The 17,291-nt window shown below is 30.5% G+C and overlaps 1 protein-coding gene across 1 annotated transcript in view; it reads left to right on the forward strand.

Moving 5' to 3' along the window:
• LOC132937502 (junctophilin-1-like) overlaps positions 1-17,291 on the forward strand; it is a 133,225-nt gene that overhangs the window by 82,744 nt on the left and 33,190 nt on the right. Inside the window, exons 4-5 of the mRNA XM_061004323.1 lie at positions 7,881-8,092; positions 11,515-11,834. Of these exons, the coding sequence (XP_060860306.1) occupies positions 7,881-8,092; positions 11,515-11,834 (532 nt within the window). The remainder of the gene's footprint in view (positions 1-7,880; positions 8,093-11,514; positions 11,835-17,291) is intronic.

Here is a 17,291-nt window from a genome sequence, read left to right on the forward strand (position 1 = left end):
ATTCAAAAGGCTCAAGCGGCCTATAATTTTTAAATGGAGCTTTTAGACAGGATTTTTGATTAGTTTTTACTTCGAACGGAAATTTGTTCCTGACAGAGGAAACAATTCTTCATCAATTTTCTAATTTAATTGAAATATAACGATTTTTCTTACGGGTTGTCAAAAAAATTACAAAATAAGCGAGCTTTTCTCTATAAAGGAAACTATTATTTTTTTATTATTATTGTTGTTAAGCAGAATATATATATATATATATATGTTGTATAACATTTTGTTATTAATAAAATAATAATATTTTATATGATAACTTTTTTTACATCGACGTAAATTTCAGAACTATATTTCTAACAAAACTTTACGAGTTCAAATATTCTATCTATTTTTGTAGGAAACATATGGTTACATAATATTTCGATCTCGTAATTCTTTCTCATCATTATAATGTTCATGCTCAGTTGTTCTGTACTTTTTCTAACGTTTTTTATATAAAAGTAAAGGTTATAGGTACCTAATTATTGGTAGTGTGTCATGAAATATAAACTAAATTGTGCGATTTTCAAGTAATTGTTTCGATTCAATCATCATACTTATGATAGGTACTAATAAACAATAATAATAATATTTTCAAATAAAGATTTAAATGCTGATCAGTAAATATAATTTGATTTCATTAAATATAAATGATTATAAAAACGTTGAAGGATTTTGCTTATTTCTTTTATTATATTTAATTCTAATTAAATATTACGACAAAAAATAATATAAAGAATAAATAAAACAAATAATAATCGATAATAAACAGTTTTTTATAATTAATTAGGGGATGATATAACATGATAGGCACACGTACATGATACCTCTATATTTAGATATGACACACCTATAGAATTGTAAATAGGCGTTTTTACAAAATATATCTAAAACAAAGTCTAGCTATTACATAATATCATTATAACTATGAGTAGATGGTTCCAGGTTAATAGTACAATATGACCGTTAATCGAGTTTTATTTTTAAATATGAACGCAAAGTACGGCTTGTCATACGCTTAAATTAATAGTAGGTAGTAAAATAAAACTTAAGTCTGAGAAGCATAATCAGTGAATAATAATAATTAAAATGGTTAAACCCTTGTAGTGCCGCAAATCGTTTTCATGTGAATCCCGCCCAGACACGAACCATCATATATTACACTGACCCGACTATCAAACAGCCCTTAAAAAAATTCTAAAAATACGATTTTGTTTATGACCGACCCACATCACCACTATGTCGACCACGGTCCACCAAAACAAAACGTTCACCCACCCAATGAAAATCGTGAGATACTCGTAGGTGGTCAAATTTCGAGTAGGTACCTATCTATAAATCTACATACGGTTGGTTGCTGTATTGGGTTACAATTTTAATAATTTACTGACGTACAACCACACGCGCGTAATACAATACGACGTAAACATGGTACGAATGAACAGAAATGAACAAAAAATCTCGATTGCACACACAGTATTCTTAAAATGTTGACGGTAACATATTATACTATTATTATGTTGTTCGTCATTACTCATTATAATATTCGCGCACGGACAATATAAAATGATATTATTCGTGAACTATTCTGTTTGTGACCGACAACAAGAAAATAATAATGCCGAAAAAGAAACCAAAATATTTTCACAAACGAAATTCGAGCGGACATCCTAAACATAGCCGAGCGACGACGTTTTGTGCGATTACTTGCTTGTATAATATTTTTGGCGTCCCGGTGACATTGTCGAGTCCGACGAGCATAAATCAAACTAGGGTTGAATGTTCAACAAACAACGACCGCCGCTGCCTTAAAGTGGTAGGTACTTTATAATAACATAGATACTATATAAATATATGGCTGGCAATGCAATGCTCACCAAAAAGTACGCTGAAAATTCAAAATAATGCACTTCATTTTTTTTTCAAACAAGTTTTGAACCATAAAATAGGTTTTAGTTAGGTAATTAAAAATAAAAAGTTGCACGATTTCAAGTCTTCCCACGTAAATGACTGGAAATCGTCCTCGGAGGATTTTTAATCTGAAAGAAATAACTATAGGTATTCTCATTTAATTTCCTGCACCACACTTTAGTAATTTCGATTTACGTATCGTACGGATCCGTTCGAAAAGTTACGATAAATAATATTCGATTAGGTAAAAACTTTGTTAGCATGTTACAAAGTTACTTTTTTAAGCAAGTCCTAAGATTAAATTTAAAAAATCTGGATTTTAGTGTAAACTGACATAAATAGTTTAGCAAATTGAAACTGTTAAAATTTTAAAAAAAAAACTGGAAAACCAAAACTTCTTATTACGATTCAAAAATACATGAAACATAATATTATATTTTATAAAACGAGCATCTAAATTTCAGACTTATTAGTTAATAGATATAAGACAGTAGTTCGGAACTTAGGGGCTGCAAACTTTAAGGGGTCCCAATATTGTATTAGGTGGTTGCCAATGATTTAACACCAAAAGAAAAAGTATTGTATGGAATATACTTATGTAAATTTGGTAAGGGGTTGCTTCATTTAAATAAATACATTTTGGGGTCGTGGATAGAAAAAGTTTGCACACCACTGGCATTATAGGGTATTATAATTATACCAAACCGAACACACTTTTTTGACGTCGACACTATGCATACCTATGTGATGTTTATGGTTCGTATAAAGTGCTCTAAGATTTATGCCGAGACCATATTATTATTATAAAATTGCTTGGGGAGTTGAAGAGGGTCACGAAGCGGCTGTTCTTTTTTCCACGAGTTTAATATAAATTTGTATAAGCTAAAGAAAATATAATATAACATCATAGCTTCAGTTCATTGGCACAACTAGACATATATTGCAGGGGGTGCAAAAATGTTCAATTGCTCATACACCGGGGTGGAACACCCTATCACAGAACCGTTGAAATAATATATCATCTCAGGCTCCTGCAAATTATGTTTAAATTATATAGGAAATGTAGCGACTATATTAATCATAATAGTACAAGTGGGCTGTAAGTATAGGAATTTATTTTTTCGGTATATTTTTCACTTTAAACGTAATCCTAAATTGATTTACCGAACATATAACTATAGTTAAACACCACAAAAATACAGCTGAGCTGAATATGTGAATTTTTCTTTCGTTTCGCACAACACGCGGGACGTGATGTCTATGTTCTATTTTTTGACAATACATTTTTTTTTTTAATATAGGATAATATATTTTCTACAGTTATATATTATTATCTTTTGACAATACGTTATTCCGTCTGTTTCTTAAATCGCGTTTTATCGTGTTTACTTAGTATTCCATTGTTCAGATTTCAAATTGAGTTTTTCACGAAAACAAATAAAGCAAAATAATACACGCCGGCTTTTAGAGGAAAAAATTGGGGCCCAGATTCAATATAATGTTAACATAAAGCAAAACTACATATTTTCAAGCTCGGATCCTTTAAAATGTTTTATAAGCGTGCGCCGTACTCGAGATGAAGTGGATCGCACACGACGATTCACCCTATAATAACGATCATAATATTTTATTCCGTACGCACTTGTAATATCGCCCATTATATTGAACTTCTCTTCAAATAAAAAATCAGCCCCTTAAAATTGGCCCGAATGAATGCGGGGATTTGTGCATGAAAAAAAGTTCGAAACGTGCTTTACACTACAATACCGTCCACTGTCGACAAACGACTGATTTTAAATGGCTGTTTGACTCGATGATATTTCAAAAGTTTCTGTATATATAGGTGCCTACTGTTATACAGTTCAACGTTTGAATAATTCAAAAAGTTCGCACTTTCGGTGTTTAAGTTGTACGCGGCCGTGTGGGTATTATAGAATAGAAACAAACTGAATCGTTAAAACAAATTTAACGTAGAATAAAAACCGAATATTACAATAATTAATATATTGTTTGTGAATTATCCGTTATACAATAATAATTGTCGTATATTTTTTTGTCTGCTGTAGTGAAACTAGTGAAAGTCAAAAATTATACAAAATTGAGTTCAAAAGTTACAAAAGAATCTTATTCATATTAGTCGAAAATATTAATATACCCATTAATTTGGTTTTTAATCAAAATACTTGGTGTTATTATATTGTTAGGAATTTGCATGACCTTAAAATGACCTTTGAAAATGTGTTGTTATAAATGAAAATAATATGGAAATAGCTTTATGCAATGTGCACCCAAAATATTATGTTTATCTTTAAAAATTAATGTTATAATTATTTATTTAACTGTCAATAATCTTTAATATATTGGTCAAAGGTAGATACATTTATTTTAAATAAAGATCAATGTGAGCAATGATAGCCAAGCTTCGGATCCCTTCTATAAGCTCACGTAATTATTAATAAATGTTTATTTTTCTAAATATTTAAATAAAAACAGAAATAATATGAGTATTTCAGCTATTTTCCGGAAAAGGATATTGTTACAGAGAAACGTTTATTAACATTTACTCGTAAGGCGTATATACTATCCAAGTATGTATATCTCAGTAAAGGGTGGAGAAAATATGCAAAATATTCCACTACAGTTTTAAATTTATAAAGTATATTATTTTGTATACGGTTTAGCTACATTTTTGATTTTGTCATCAAAAGATAGCACAAACTTTGGAAGTCTCTAGCCCTAATAATGCAACTAACATTAAAAACAAAACAATAAAAAACAGTAGTTATTCTTAAGAATTATTACTTTTTATCTAGATTGGTGTTTTTATTGTACAGTTAACAATGTTGTAATTTTTCACAAGATACAACAATTTGCATAAATACCTACCCTATACAAAGAACCATCTGTATCTATATATGAGTTAAGTTTCCAATCGATGGAGATGTTGACATTATACATACCGTGTTCAACTTTTAGAGCAATTTATTTTACTGCTCCATAAAAGTGTTTTCAGAGAAATAAAATCAGGGTAGTAAAATCGACATAGCCCCTTCGCATCATATCATTCGAAAGTGTATATAATGTAATGACATCAATATAACAATAATTCCAGTTATAACTTTGTACGTATTTGACGCTCAATAATAACAATAGTAAAAAATAAAAATAAATTCCAGTTACATTTCATTAAATATACCATCGTGGTCGGTATACAATATTAATATTTTTATTCTGTAAATAATTAAATTTTGGAGGATTATTTGATTTTGTTATTATTTAGAAAAGCCTGGTGGTATATGTCCGTCCATCTCTGCGTGGAAAGCCGGGGTTGCAATATTATTATTTTTAATTTAAAAGCGATAACAAACCGTTCGGCGTGGTTGTTTATTGAACGTTTATTTTTCTTCAAACTTTAAGTGCTCGTAAAAATCATTTATGGGTTTTAAATATGTTCAATGTTATTGAATTTAGTGTTATTATAGCCGCGAATATTATGATATGAGCAACCTGAAACCCAACAAATCACAGAAAATTTACAATGTTAAAAATTTTGATTACTTGATAAAATGTCCATCCAGCGAAACTAAAAAATAATTCATAAAAAAATATTGTACACGATTTTAAGTATTAAAATATGTCTCATGATTGTAGGTGCCTAAACTAACCCAACTATACACAACATTTCAAAATACTATGATATTATTATATAGAATTATAGCCTACTTCTATTTCAGAGTTTGTTGGGAATTAAGATTTAAAATGTGTCAATTTTTTTCAATGTTATATTTTAGAATTTCTCTGTGTCATAAAACTTTAATTATGCCATATGTTTGTCTAATTGTTTTCAAACACTAAAATACTTATTAAAACTAATGAGTCTAAAACATAGTGAGTCACAGATAATGTACCATGTTAAAAATGTTGATGACAAAATGAAATTTAGGTATATACCTATTAATATTTTGCCTATAAATGTTCGTCTAACAATCACCGATAAATTCTGCAATTAGTGCACTCGATTATAAAAATATATTTAATGTTTGTAGGTGCCTACACTAACCTAACTATACCTACAACATTCAGTGCACCTAAGTATAGCCTAGTTTTATTTCAAATTTTGTTGGAAATTTCAGATTTAAAATGTATGTTTTTTCCCCTTAATATTTTAGAATTTTGTTTATTTATATTAACAATTTATCATTTTCTGGAAATATTTTTTCAAAACAGTACGACGTAACCTGCTCATTAGTCATTTGAATGTTCTGAAACATTTACGTTTTATTGATTTTAAATTATTTTTCTATATTATATAAATTACTATGTTATACACAGCCATTATTATTTGTTCTTAATTAATAAACGAATTCGTGTATTCAATTAAAACATGTCTTTTGAGTCTTTTTTAAGTTCATTCTTTCCGATTAAAATGTTTAAAACGTTTAAATTTATTTAAACTAATCGAACAAATATGTTGTTATTTAATATTAAAATACAAATAAAAAAGCATTTGAATTTAACGTGTCAAGCAATTATTTTTATACTTAACCTTGTTATTGTACTTAAACGAGGGTTTTCAAGATATTTTATGACACTATGAATAAAATATAATTATGTATAAAGAATATGAGAATTTCGTTTTAAAAAGTAACTCGTTTAGTTGTCCATCTCTTTTTTAATGATTACATACAAATATTACAATTGAGACTGTATAAACGATAATACTATTTTATACTATTATGCATTTATTTGATATGTTGCTCAACTGTAATTGATCCAAAAATAAATTGCAAATAAACAATTACTTATTTATTTTATTTATAAAAAAACAAATAATAACACAATATGTTTGAAGCCTTATAACCTATTTTTTATTACTTCATAAATAGGTATAACATTTTCAACCAATATTATACATAATTGTTTTTATTTAAATTTGTTTTATACGCAATTACATTTCAAATAGGTAATATTATATTGTTTACGTTAAAATAATAATAATATTTTTTATTACGGAAATAAATCCAATTTGAAAAATACTACAACAAGTATAATAACTTAAACAGAAAATGCTTCTCCGTTCTCTTGGACGATCACCACTACATATAGGTAGTTGAGATAATTATTAAAGTATTCACAGGAAAAAAAAAGGAACGTTTTACGATTTTCTAGCAAAACTGTACATCCAAAAGGTTTTATAATATTGTTTATAGGCGTAGTTTATTTATTTATTTAATACATCTACCCATCACAACAACAAAATAACATAATATTATTTACCTATCTCTAAAATGTATTTAATAAATTAAAATCCATTACGTTTTTTCTCAATGTACTGTTCCATAATAATAATATAGTGTTAAATAATATAAGTACCTACTTCAACTTTGACGTACATTTTTAAATTATTTTATATTTTTTCTTCTTGCCTTAAAAAAAAAAAAAAAATACAGAGGGTGCTTGAACCCTCGAACTTCTTGCCTTTGGTCTAACCTTAGATTGACAATAATGACATTTTATTATTATTAACATAGTTATTATATCATAGTAGGAGATCGCGCGATCGCTTATCGATACAATTTGTTGGTTGTATAGTTGCAGCAGACGACTGCTGCAACTAATAAGTAATACAACTGCTATCAAGTCCAATAGTTTACTACGCTTTAATAGTATAGCCCGTCCAGTTGATCTTGGCACTTGGCAATACCGTTACTATTTTAAAAAAATCAGTGGTCCGAAAACTAGGTACCAATATAATATTATTTATCAATAGGTACCGATAATATTATAGTTTACGGATCACTGTTTTTTTTTTTTTTTATCGTAACGGTTAGGTTATATAATTTGATACGATATTGTTATTACGGTCTGTGGACGAAATAAACGCATATTGTAATCATAACGATATTATTGTTTTAATACGTGTGATTTGTCTTTTGCAGCGGTAACACTTTCGAGGGCCAATGGCAGAACGGCAAGAGACACGGGTTGGGCGTCGAGTCCCGGGGGCGGTGGCTGTACAGAGGAGAATGGACACAAGGTTTCAAGGGCCGGTACGGTGTCAGACAATCGGCCACGACCAACGCCAAGTACGAGGGGACTTGGGCCAACGGGCTGCAAGACGGCTACGGGTCAGAGACGTACGCCGACGGTGGTACGGATTTAATCTTATACTTATACCTTATATAATTTATTGCGACAAACAGTAAATACAAACTGCAGAGTAAAATAATATATAACAAACAAGTTGCGAGCTCGTCCATTGAGCATAATATATTATCATTATGCTTGAATACGGATGAGCTGAGTTCGTATTAAAAGTGAACTAAAAATAATATTAAAATAAAGGTTAATTTACATATTAATACTTTATCGCTATGCTACCTGCGAAAATATTTTACCGTTTAGGAAAAATTAAAAAATTAAATATATAATATAACGTCACGCAGTATAATAATGGCCAACGGCCGTCGCGTTTCGTTTCGATATTCCATTTGAAATATAATGTTCGATTGGAATATTTTTTATTTTTAAAATCGAAAATTTCACTCTTCAGGAAATATTTTTAAAAATGTTCCCTCGGTCTAAGTATACAACTATATAATATATTGAAACATTGTTTTTCTTTAGTTCAAGATTTATTTTAATTTTTTTCACATAAACGAAAATGTATTCCAAGAAAATAAATTTCATGCAATTTCAAACCCCCCCAACCCTCCCAGGGTTCCTACCAACATTGTATTTTTTCTTTCATTTTCAACTATACACGATCACTATATTATTGTACTCACTGGTGTATACAACCTAGCTGACAGTTTTCCTACACACGATAATAGGTCAGGACTAGGGATGTGCATAATAATATACGGATTCTGAAGGAGGTGCACTTGTACACATATGTAAAATATACGATCGACTCGAGTACCATCTCTCGCTATAATATACGCACGTAGATATGTAGATCACCAATGACGAATAAGAATTTATTGTCTGTGCTCGCTGTTTTTCCTTTCAAAGCGAAACGATTATAAATCAATGCTGGCTCACATATTTTAAAATATGGTTAGGTACATGTTTATATTTTATATACAGAGCGATTCGCTATTCATGTTCGCCCTTATTTTTTTCTTTGACAATGCATTTGTTCAATTTATGATTTTTGGAATTTTTAAATACCTTCACTAATGGCTTCATTTCCAAATTCTCGGGATTTTTTCATATTACTTGAGGAGTGTTCCGTGGTGTCACGAACTTCTGTTTTTCTGATGTTTAACCCCCCCCCCCCCCCCATATATTTAATGTAAATTATTTAGTGAATAAAGATTTAGACGTATCGAAATCAAAATTCAAATGATAAGTTTTTGAGTTAATTAATTTTGTGTACCAATGATAATTAGATACTTACATGATATAATGAGTTTGGAAGATATGGGGGCTATAATGGTAATTACAATTGTTTTATAGTTTATATTAAAAATGGTCTAAGGCGTGTAATAAGTACTAGATCTAGCTATGATTATATATTCTATTTTGTATCATTCTAAAACCATTTTGTATCTTAAGCTAGGGCTATTATCCTTAATATAAATATTTTAACAGCTGAAAAACTAATTATTTGCATTTTGAATTAGATACATTCTTCAACATTTAAAAAGAATATGTGTACTAAATATTTCACGGTGAAATGCGAGGTTCTAATTTGAATAAAAAAAAGTTTATTATGCCGTATAGGACACTCCCTATAGTACCTAGTACAAAAACCCTCAAGAATTTTAAAATAATGTCTTTGACTAGAAATATTTCAAAATACCAAAAATCAGAATTTGAATAAATATTAATTATTAAATGAAAACACCGGGATGACCATGCTTTGTGTATCACTTTGTAAATATATTTTCATTTATGTCTGATTCGATCAAAATAATAATAATTTAATAACGACCCTATTTATGTAGCATATATTCCAATGTACAATATATAATAAATATAATTATTGAATACAGTCAATATAGCGTGTCCTTTTTTTTCAAATTAAAATTTGATTTTGTTTATTGTTCACTGCAGCCTTTTGTATGTACGCGGAATAGGTACTCAAATAAATTATTTTCTATACCATCGAGAAAATAATATAATAACGTCAACAGTGACCTTCTTACAAAAATATTATACGAACACAATACAACTTGCACTTTTTTGGATTTATTTCACTATCCATTCTGTGTATGTTATTATTCTACCGTCTTGCAAAAAAAAATAACTATTATTTATACACAATATGAACTGTATAAGCTACCACACAAATTGGCCGAAATTGCACATAAAATATATAACAGTAAGATTTGTATTTAATTTGAATTCCAAATTTTATGAAATTTTAGTGCTTCTTTGTGTACTTACTACCTAGTCGCAAAACTACTCCAGACATCACATTTCGTATTATATATTTTATATTGTATTATATTAATATTACCACTTTATTATAATTTTATTTTTCTATTTAAGGTAAATTCAAAATGTGTATGCATATCAACCAAATCCTTTTGAACTTTTTGATTTTCATTGTAAACAATTTTTTTTTCTATGTATAAAATTACAAAGTTGTTTTACATTCTTCTTTTTATTTCATTTTTGCAATTTTAAAGGTAATTTGTAGGTAGGATACAGTCACGCGAGTGCAGACAGTAATAAAAAATTCACGATAGGTACTTATAACATAATAATAAAAATAAAGTATCAATGGCATTTTAATAATATTACTTTTTATCACAAATTCCATTTAATTTAATGAAAGAGCTACTCAATTAGGTAGGTACTGCCAGTTGTTAAATAATTCCCATTTTTTTTTTTTTACTGAGGTAAACGGAGGTATACATTTGCGACGAATTATATTAGCAACTATGTCGTAAATTATAATAATTTTCTTTGAATTACGTACGAGTATAACACATTTGTAATTTATCATCAAAACACGGTAGGTGCTAATAATATTATAATATTTTAATAGGTGCATAAATAAAACGACCTTTTTTTTATAATATTATATGTTTTGTTTACAAATTAATTCGTAAAGCGTATTGAATATTAATATTATTCATAATCAAAGTAAAAATTTAAATTAATTGGTCCTGAGATCTACACGTTTTATTTTGTATAGTCTCATTAGCATATTCGAGTGATTGTAAATTTTCTTTCCGGACATATATTTTTGTATATATTACTGAGGATTACCAAAAAAAATATGAAATACGCCGCGGTGTATATATATTATAAAATATTAAGTTTCTTACTGTTTTTATGACCATAGGTATTATACTTTTATGATATTATAAACAATAAAAATCTAAAAAAAAAAAAAAATATATTAAAATCAAGTGTTAGGTACCACTCAGTTCTGCAAAAGTCGATATCAAAAATTTAACAAACGATTTATATAAAATGTATATAAAATCTTACGTGACGTTTATTCGTTTACCCTCGTGTCTTACCTACCTACTGCGATAGGTCCAATAGTCTTGAATAATTTGACGATTTTTTTCACCGCGGGTTAACAATTTGTTCGCACGTTTTATTTTGAAGGGACGTTTCAAGGGCAGTGGATGCGCGGCATGCGACACGGATACGGCGTCCGGACCAGTGCTCGGTTCGGGATGGCATCTCATTCCAAGCCAAACAAATCGGACATCCGGAATTCCCTGTCGTCGTTGGGCAGCGACGATGCGCACAACAAGGCGGGCAGCGCGTCCGAAGACCCGGTAATTGGTAGCGAGGGTCGCGACAAGAAGCTGGACGACACCCGAGGTGGGTTCGTGTTGAAGGCCAACAGTGACGAGCAGCCGAACAAACACAAGACGCTGGTGTCCAAGTCCACGCACAGTCTCAAGAGGACGTTCATGTCTGTAAGTCACATATAGGTCCCGCGTGGAAAATGTTATATTAATTATTATTAATTACGTCGCGAAAATAAGACGAAATTCTTGGGGCCGGTGGAATAAGAACGATATCTCTTACTGCCGCAAACATACTCGTGATATCTCACCAAATGTAACCCAACCCTCGACACTAACAAAACATCTCCCACATGTAACCTAATCTAATAGGCAGCGTACCACCTCCAGTGTAACCATATTATGGTGATAATATTTAGGCAAAAACGCTCGTATGTAGGTATAATATATTTGTTGTACGTTTAAACTTACTCACTAAAGCTGAAAGTCTCAGTTTATATTGTTTCGACTGTCATAAAAAAAATTGTGTTTCTGTTCCGCGGTTTTCATTTGGTTTTGGTTAAAACGGCTGCAGCTGTTATTTAGATTGGTCGGCCCTGTTTAAACATCACAATTTACGAACGAACCTCGAGAGCTGCCATATTTGTTAGCTTACCTATTAAGCTTCAAGTAGTAGTTATTTGAACTCAAAATATGCGAAACAAAATGCTTGGCAGACAGCCCATGTCGATAAAGCGAGGCGCGGAGTCGTTATAATATTCTCGGAATACCGATGAAAACCTGTAAGCGAAGATTTTCGACATTCCGAGCGGAGGGTCCGCCCTTTAAGTCCTACCGTCCCCGGTCGTAAATCTGCCACTGTATAGATCCATCGTCACCCACGTATGTGCTTGAACAATAATCGCTCCTGAGGAGATGGGAAATAAAAACGTTATAAGTACCTACTATTTATACACGAATCTATATTATTATTATTATTATTCAGATCATCCGTTGCCAAAATCGCTGAATACAGCAGTGGGTTTTTGTTATCAGGTAATGGTTATCATCTTTTACCGTTCCGTAATTTGGATCGACATATCAAACGATATTGTGTAGAATAACCGCTTTTGTGTATCCAAGTTGACCAAAATGGTTAGGTCACCGCCAACGGGTAGCATTCTATTGTTATTAATTCATGTGCAGTAATCGTGCCTTTATTTCGAGCTAGTTTTTAATATGTAATTTTTTTTTCCTTTATACATCTATTCGTTAGAGTCGTATTACTTAAATCAATGATGAGCGAGATAGACAAATAATATAAATGGACAAACAATACACGTACAATCAGTCGTGATAGTATAAGACTTATATTTAGTCAGTATGTAATATATATATATATATATTATATAGTCATTCATAATATGCTTCCGTAGGTATCTATTATAATAATTAAAACTATCGATTTTTTTTCTCCCGTTCACCATAATAATATATAGAGGAGAGAGTTGCCTATATGGGACCGTTTTCAATATGTTGTAAGTTTCCAATTTGATTAGTTATAAATTTTTTTTTTTTTTGAAATCATCTTTGAAAAATTTTCTTTTTTCTAAAATGTACGGTTCGACACAGGAAACTAATCTATTGAATTGAACCACCGTCTTCTTTGACTAGACAACATAAAAATATACTAATATATAGTACCTACATTTTTTTTGCACAGATTAGTCAATCCTGTATTGTATTTTTCGAGTAATTGTATATAATATTATTATAAAATACAATTTTTATGAGTCACGTGTTTATGTATCATCTCATAATCACCATTTTGTTAAGCTGTGACAGCCATTGAGTCATCTGCTGTAATTTATTTTTGGTCCATTTATTACAATTACTCCTTATTTGTCATTATAACAGATAACTGTTGTCAATAAAATTCGTGAATATATTAAAATCTGAAATGAAATAAGTGGACCAAATTATGCAACATTAAATTGCCCATTATAAACAATTTCATTATGTCAAAAAAAGTATCATTAAATTTCGATAACCTATAGGTACCACTATACTAAAGTTCACCACAATTTTAATAAGTTAAACAAATGGTTTTTGATAATATTGAATTATTTTTCTATATAATAAACAACAATTTTGCGGTAATTATACAAATTGATAATAATCGCATTAGAATTACTAATAGGAACACATCACAAAATACTTCAAAGACGTTGTGAAGTGTGCACACACATATAATATTTTTATATTGGGACCATTACCCAACGAGAGTGGTCCACATAGCACCAGTACAATAAAGGCGACTCTTCCTATAATAGCATAATAGTGTAGTGTAGTCACATTGTCGTTTACGGTTTTTATTCGCCATTACGGATAATATGTGTAATAATATTATACAATAATAAGCAATGTCTTGTGGGTACGTTTATTTTTATTTTTATTCATTCCCGCGACCGAGACGAGTGGAGTTTAGCGTGCAGAGAAGAATATCGTAGAAATTATTAATACTTTAGTTTAATGATATTGTATTACACTGCAACACTCTGCGACTAGCATTACACGAAACAGAAGAAATTCTATATATATATATAAATATACAATATATTATATTGGATTAGATTTTTCAAAGTTTAGAGTCACTTGTCAAACGTTAAAAGGTATTGATTCTGTGCTGTGTATCAGCTATAGTCGTCTGAGAGTTGAGTGGTTTTTTGTTTGTTGGCTCGGTCGGAACAACCGCCTAGACGTTCTGTTGTCCTCGTCTTAATGATTAATATTTGATTTAGATGAAAACGTCTGTAGTTCGTAAATGGGTCGGAAGTCGTTGAAAAATATATAAACCGCACCAGACGTAAAGTTGGCACAGTGTGACAATATTATTATAATACCGCCGTGGCTATCGAATAAAATATGGTTCGCAAGCGGCTGAGTCGACGGTGCAAAGGGCTATGATAATATAATAATAATTATAAGGCAATTAATGTAATACAACGACCGCCCACGATAGCGTTGTACGCTGACGAGACAATGGCCAAGCGTTCAATAATATTAATAATAAGTAATAATTAACTGTGAAACTGCTTTTCAGCGGAAAATCCGACACTAAGATTAGACACCGGCGGAATGCGGTTAACCTGCAGCCGAAGTCGTTGTATCGCGTCAGATTGTTGTCGTCATCATAAGTCATATTATTATAACACTGCGCAGGTACATTGCAGCAGGGCGTCGCTAGTTTGGTACTTGCCTTATTTTTGTTACCCCAAAATAGACATGGGTAACATGAGCTCACTTTTTCGGGCCATTTGAGCGCAGGCACTTTATTTTTCTTTAAAATTGCCGTTGGTGGTCTACTTCAGAGTGGATTTTTACTGGTTATCGCTGTTGTATGAATGAAAAAATAAGAAAGAGTCGAAATCTGAAAAAAAATCAATAAATTATTTATTAATAAATAAACAAAAAAATGTGTATAAAAAAAATTATTTTGGAAAATTCTAATATAGAACATTATATACAACTTTAAGCAGTTAAGAATAAATTAATTTCGTGACATAATACCAGCTGGTGTGTAAATACAATTCATAAATTAATTCTGAAATAGAACTCTTAAAGTTGTTGCAACTTCATATTCTAATGAATTAGTGCGGGAAACGGGCAATAATTTTCATCGTTGTCGACGAATAGGTCTTCTGATTCTTCTAATAACTCTCTGGAATATTATTTTACCGGGCTGTTCTACCAATAATTATTCTGCTAAGTTCGGTTTTTTGCAGTTGTTTTTAATTTCTTGCCATCGCAATTAATACGTTCAGTATAATAATTTATAATGTTCATGTCGATTTTCACTTTGATACATTATACAGTGTTCGCTATTATTCGTCCACAAAGTCGCAGAGAACGTATCCGCTGAAAATTGTCACGTTTGTTTGTCTCGATTTGACAGTGTTATATAATAATTTATCGATACTATTGTACCGATCATCATTTATTGGTACATTTTTTTTCCATTGTCACTAAACACATATTATTTATTACGTTTTGCGCTTCCATCGCGAATATAATGAGAGGAAAACATGTCGTAACTGGAAATCAATTCAATTATTTTACAATCGCGCTCATTATTGGGCTGCGGAACTTATATTTCCGGAGTGAAACAACTACGTCTCCCCGGCACGGCGCGATAAAATTCGTCTCCAAAATCGTGGTCACGTGGCATAGGACTTTATATCCAAACACGGTATCCGACTATCGTAATATTACACATGAATAAATGGCACACGTCATTGCATTTCGTCCAGTGCGTGATGCGTGCAAAATGGGAGAACTCATCGTCTGCTGGACGTCTCATTAAAGCCCTCGTACTCGGCGGATTGTTGTTATTGCCAGGTGTAAAATTCTGAAAAATAAATCATCGTTATCCGCGTGAGCTGATCCGACCTATCTACCTACACGTGCACAACGAATAATAACGTCGTATTTCGCTTATTATACTTACACGTGTCGATTTTCGATTTTTAAAATGTTACCGAATAATCGTGAAAGGTATATAGTAATATTATTATGATTTCTGGAGCGCAGCCATCTTTATAAAACAACATCGGTTTGGGTGGTATTATATCACTGTGACAATTTATGGTGTTACACAGATGCGAGTATACTTAATGTAATATTTTCTCAAGTCCTTCTGTGTGGCTGAAGTAGAACCATTTGAATTCTGGGTGCTGGGCTGATGGACCGGATAATATTCTTATTCTATAACCCTGTATACCTATAAGTACCTGTTAAAAATACCTTTCTTAAACTACCTTAAAAATAACTGTCCTGTAGTGTAGTATAAGCTAGTAGTCGATACTAAAAAGTGCGTGTGAATTGTATACCATAACATAATAATAATAATAATAATATGTACCTATGACTAGAATATTTCAATACACTAATATGGAAATCGGTTATGGTGGATCACTTGAATCTAAATATTGCCCACGATGACCGGTACGACGAAAGGCATTTTTTTTAATTTAAATTTTATTATTCCTAGTTACAGTTGTAGTGCATTGCCAATGATTACTGTATATAGACATTTGTTTATTTTTAATGAACTTGTGATTTTATTTTGTTTCTATAATATGTTTTTTCATGTGTATAGGTACCGTATTTTGATATATTTTTTCGTTGTTCTATTTTGTTCCCTCTCTAGCATTCATTGTGGATTGTCGCATGCATATTTGAATCCTAAACGAACTTCTATTATTATACATAATCCAGAATAAACTTTAAAAACTTTAAATTGCAGCGTTTAATATATACAACACAGGTGGAATGGTATTCGGTTATAATTCCTCAGTTCTCACGATGAAAATGTGTTTAGATAATTTATTATGAACAAATATGATCAGATACTTTAATGACCTAATTGTATTAGTATAAAAATAGTTCACAAGTAATTAATGCTAAAGCAAAAATGGTAAAACAAAAATTCATACGATACACCTATTAACAAAATATGGTATAAATATTAATTGTAAAAATTGCTTGAAAATATACTATTTACTATGCACAAGAACCTTTGTTAAAAATTTATAATAGTTCAGTTAATAAAAGTATACATAAAAATAAAAAAAAAATGTTTGAAATCAT

This window comes from Metopolophium dirhodum, chromosome 1 (assembly GCF_019925205.1).
Source record: "Metopolophium dirhodum isolate CAU chromosome 1, ASM1992520v1, whole genome shotgun sequence".
NCBI classification, from domain to species: domain Eukaryota; kingdom Metazoa; phylum Arthropoda; class Insecta; order Hemiptera; family Aphididae; genus Metopolophium; species Metopolophium dirhodum.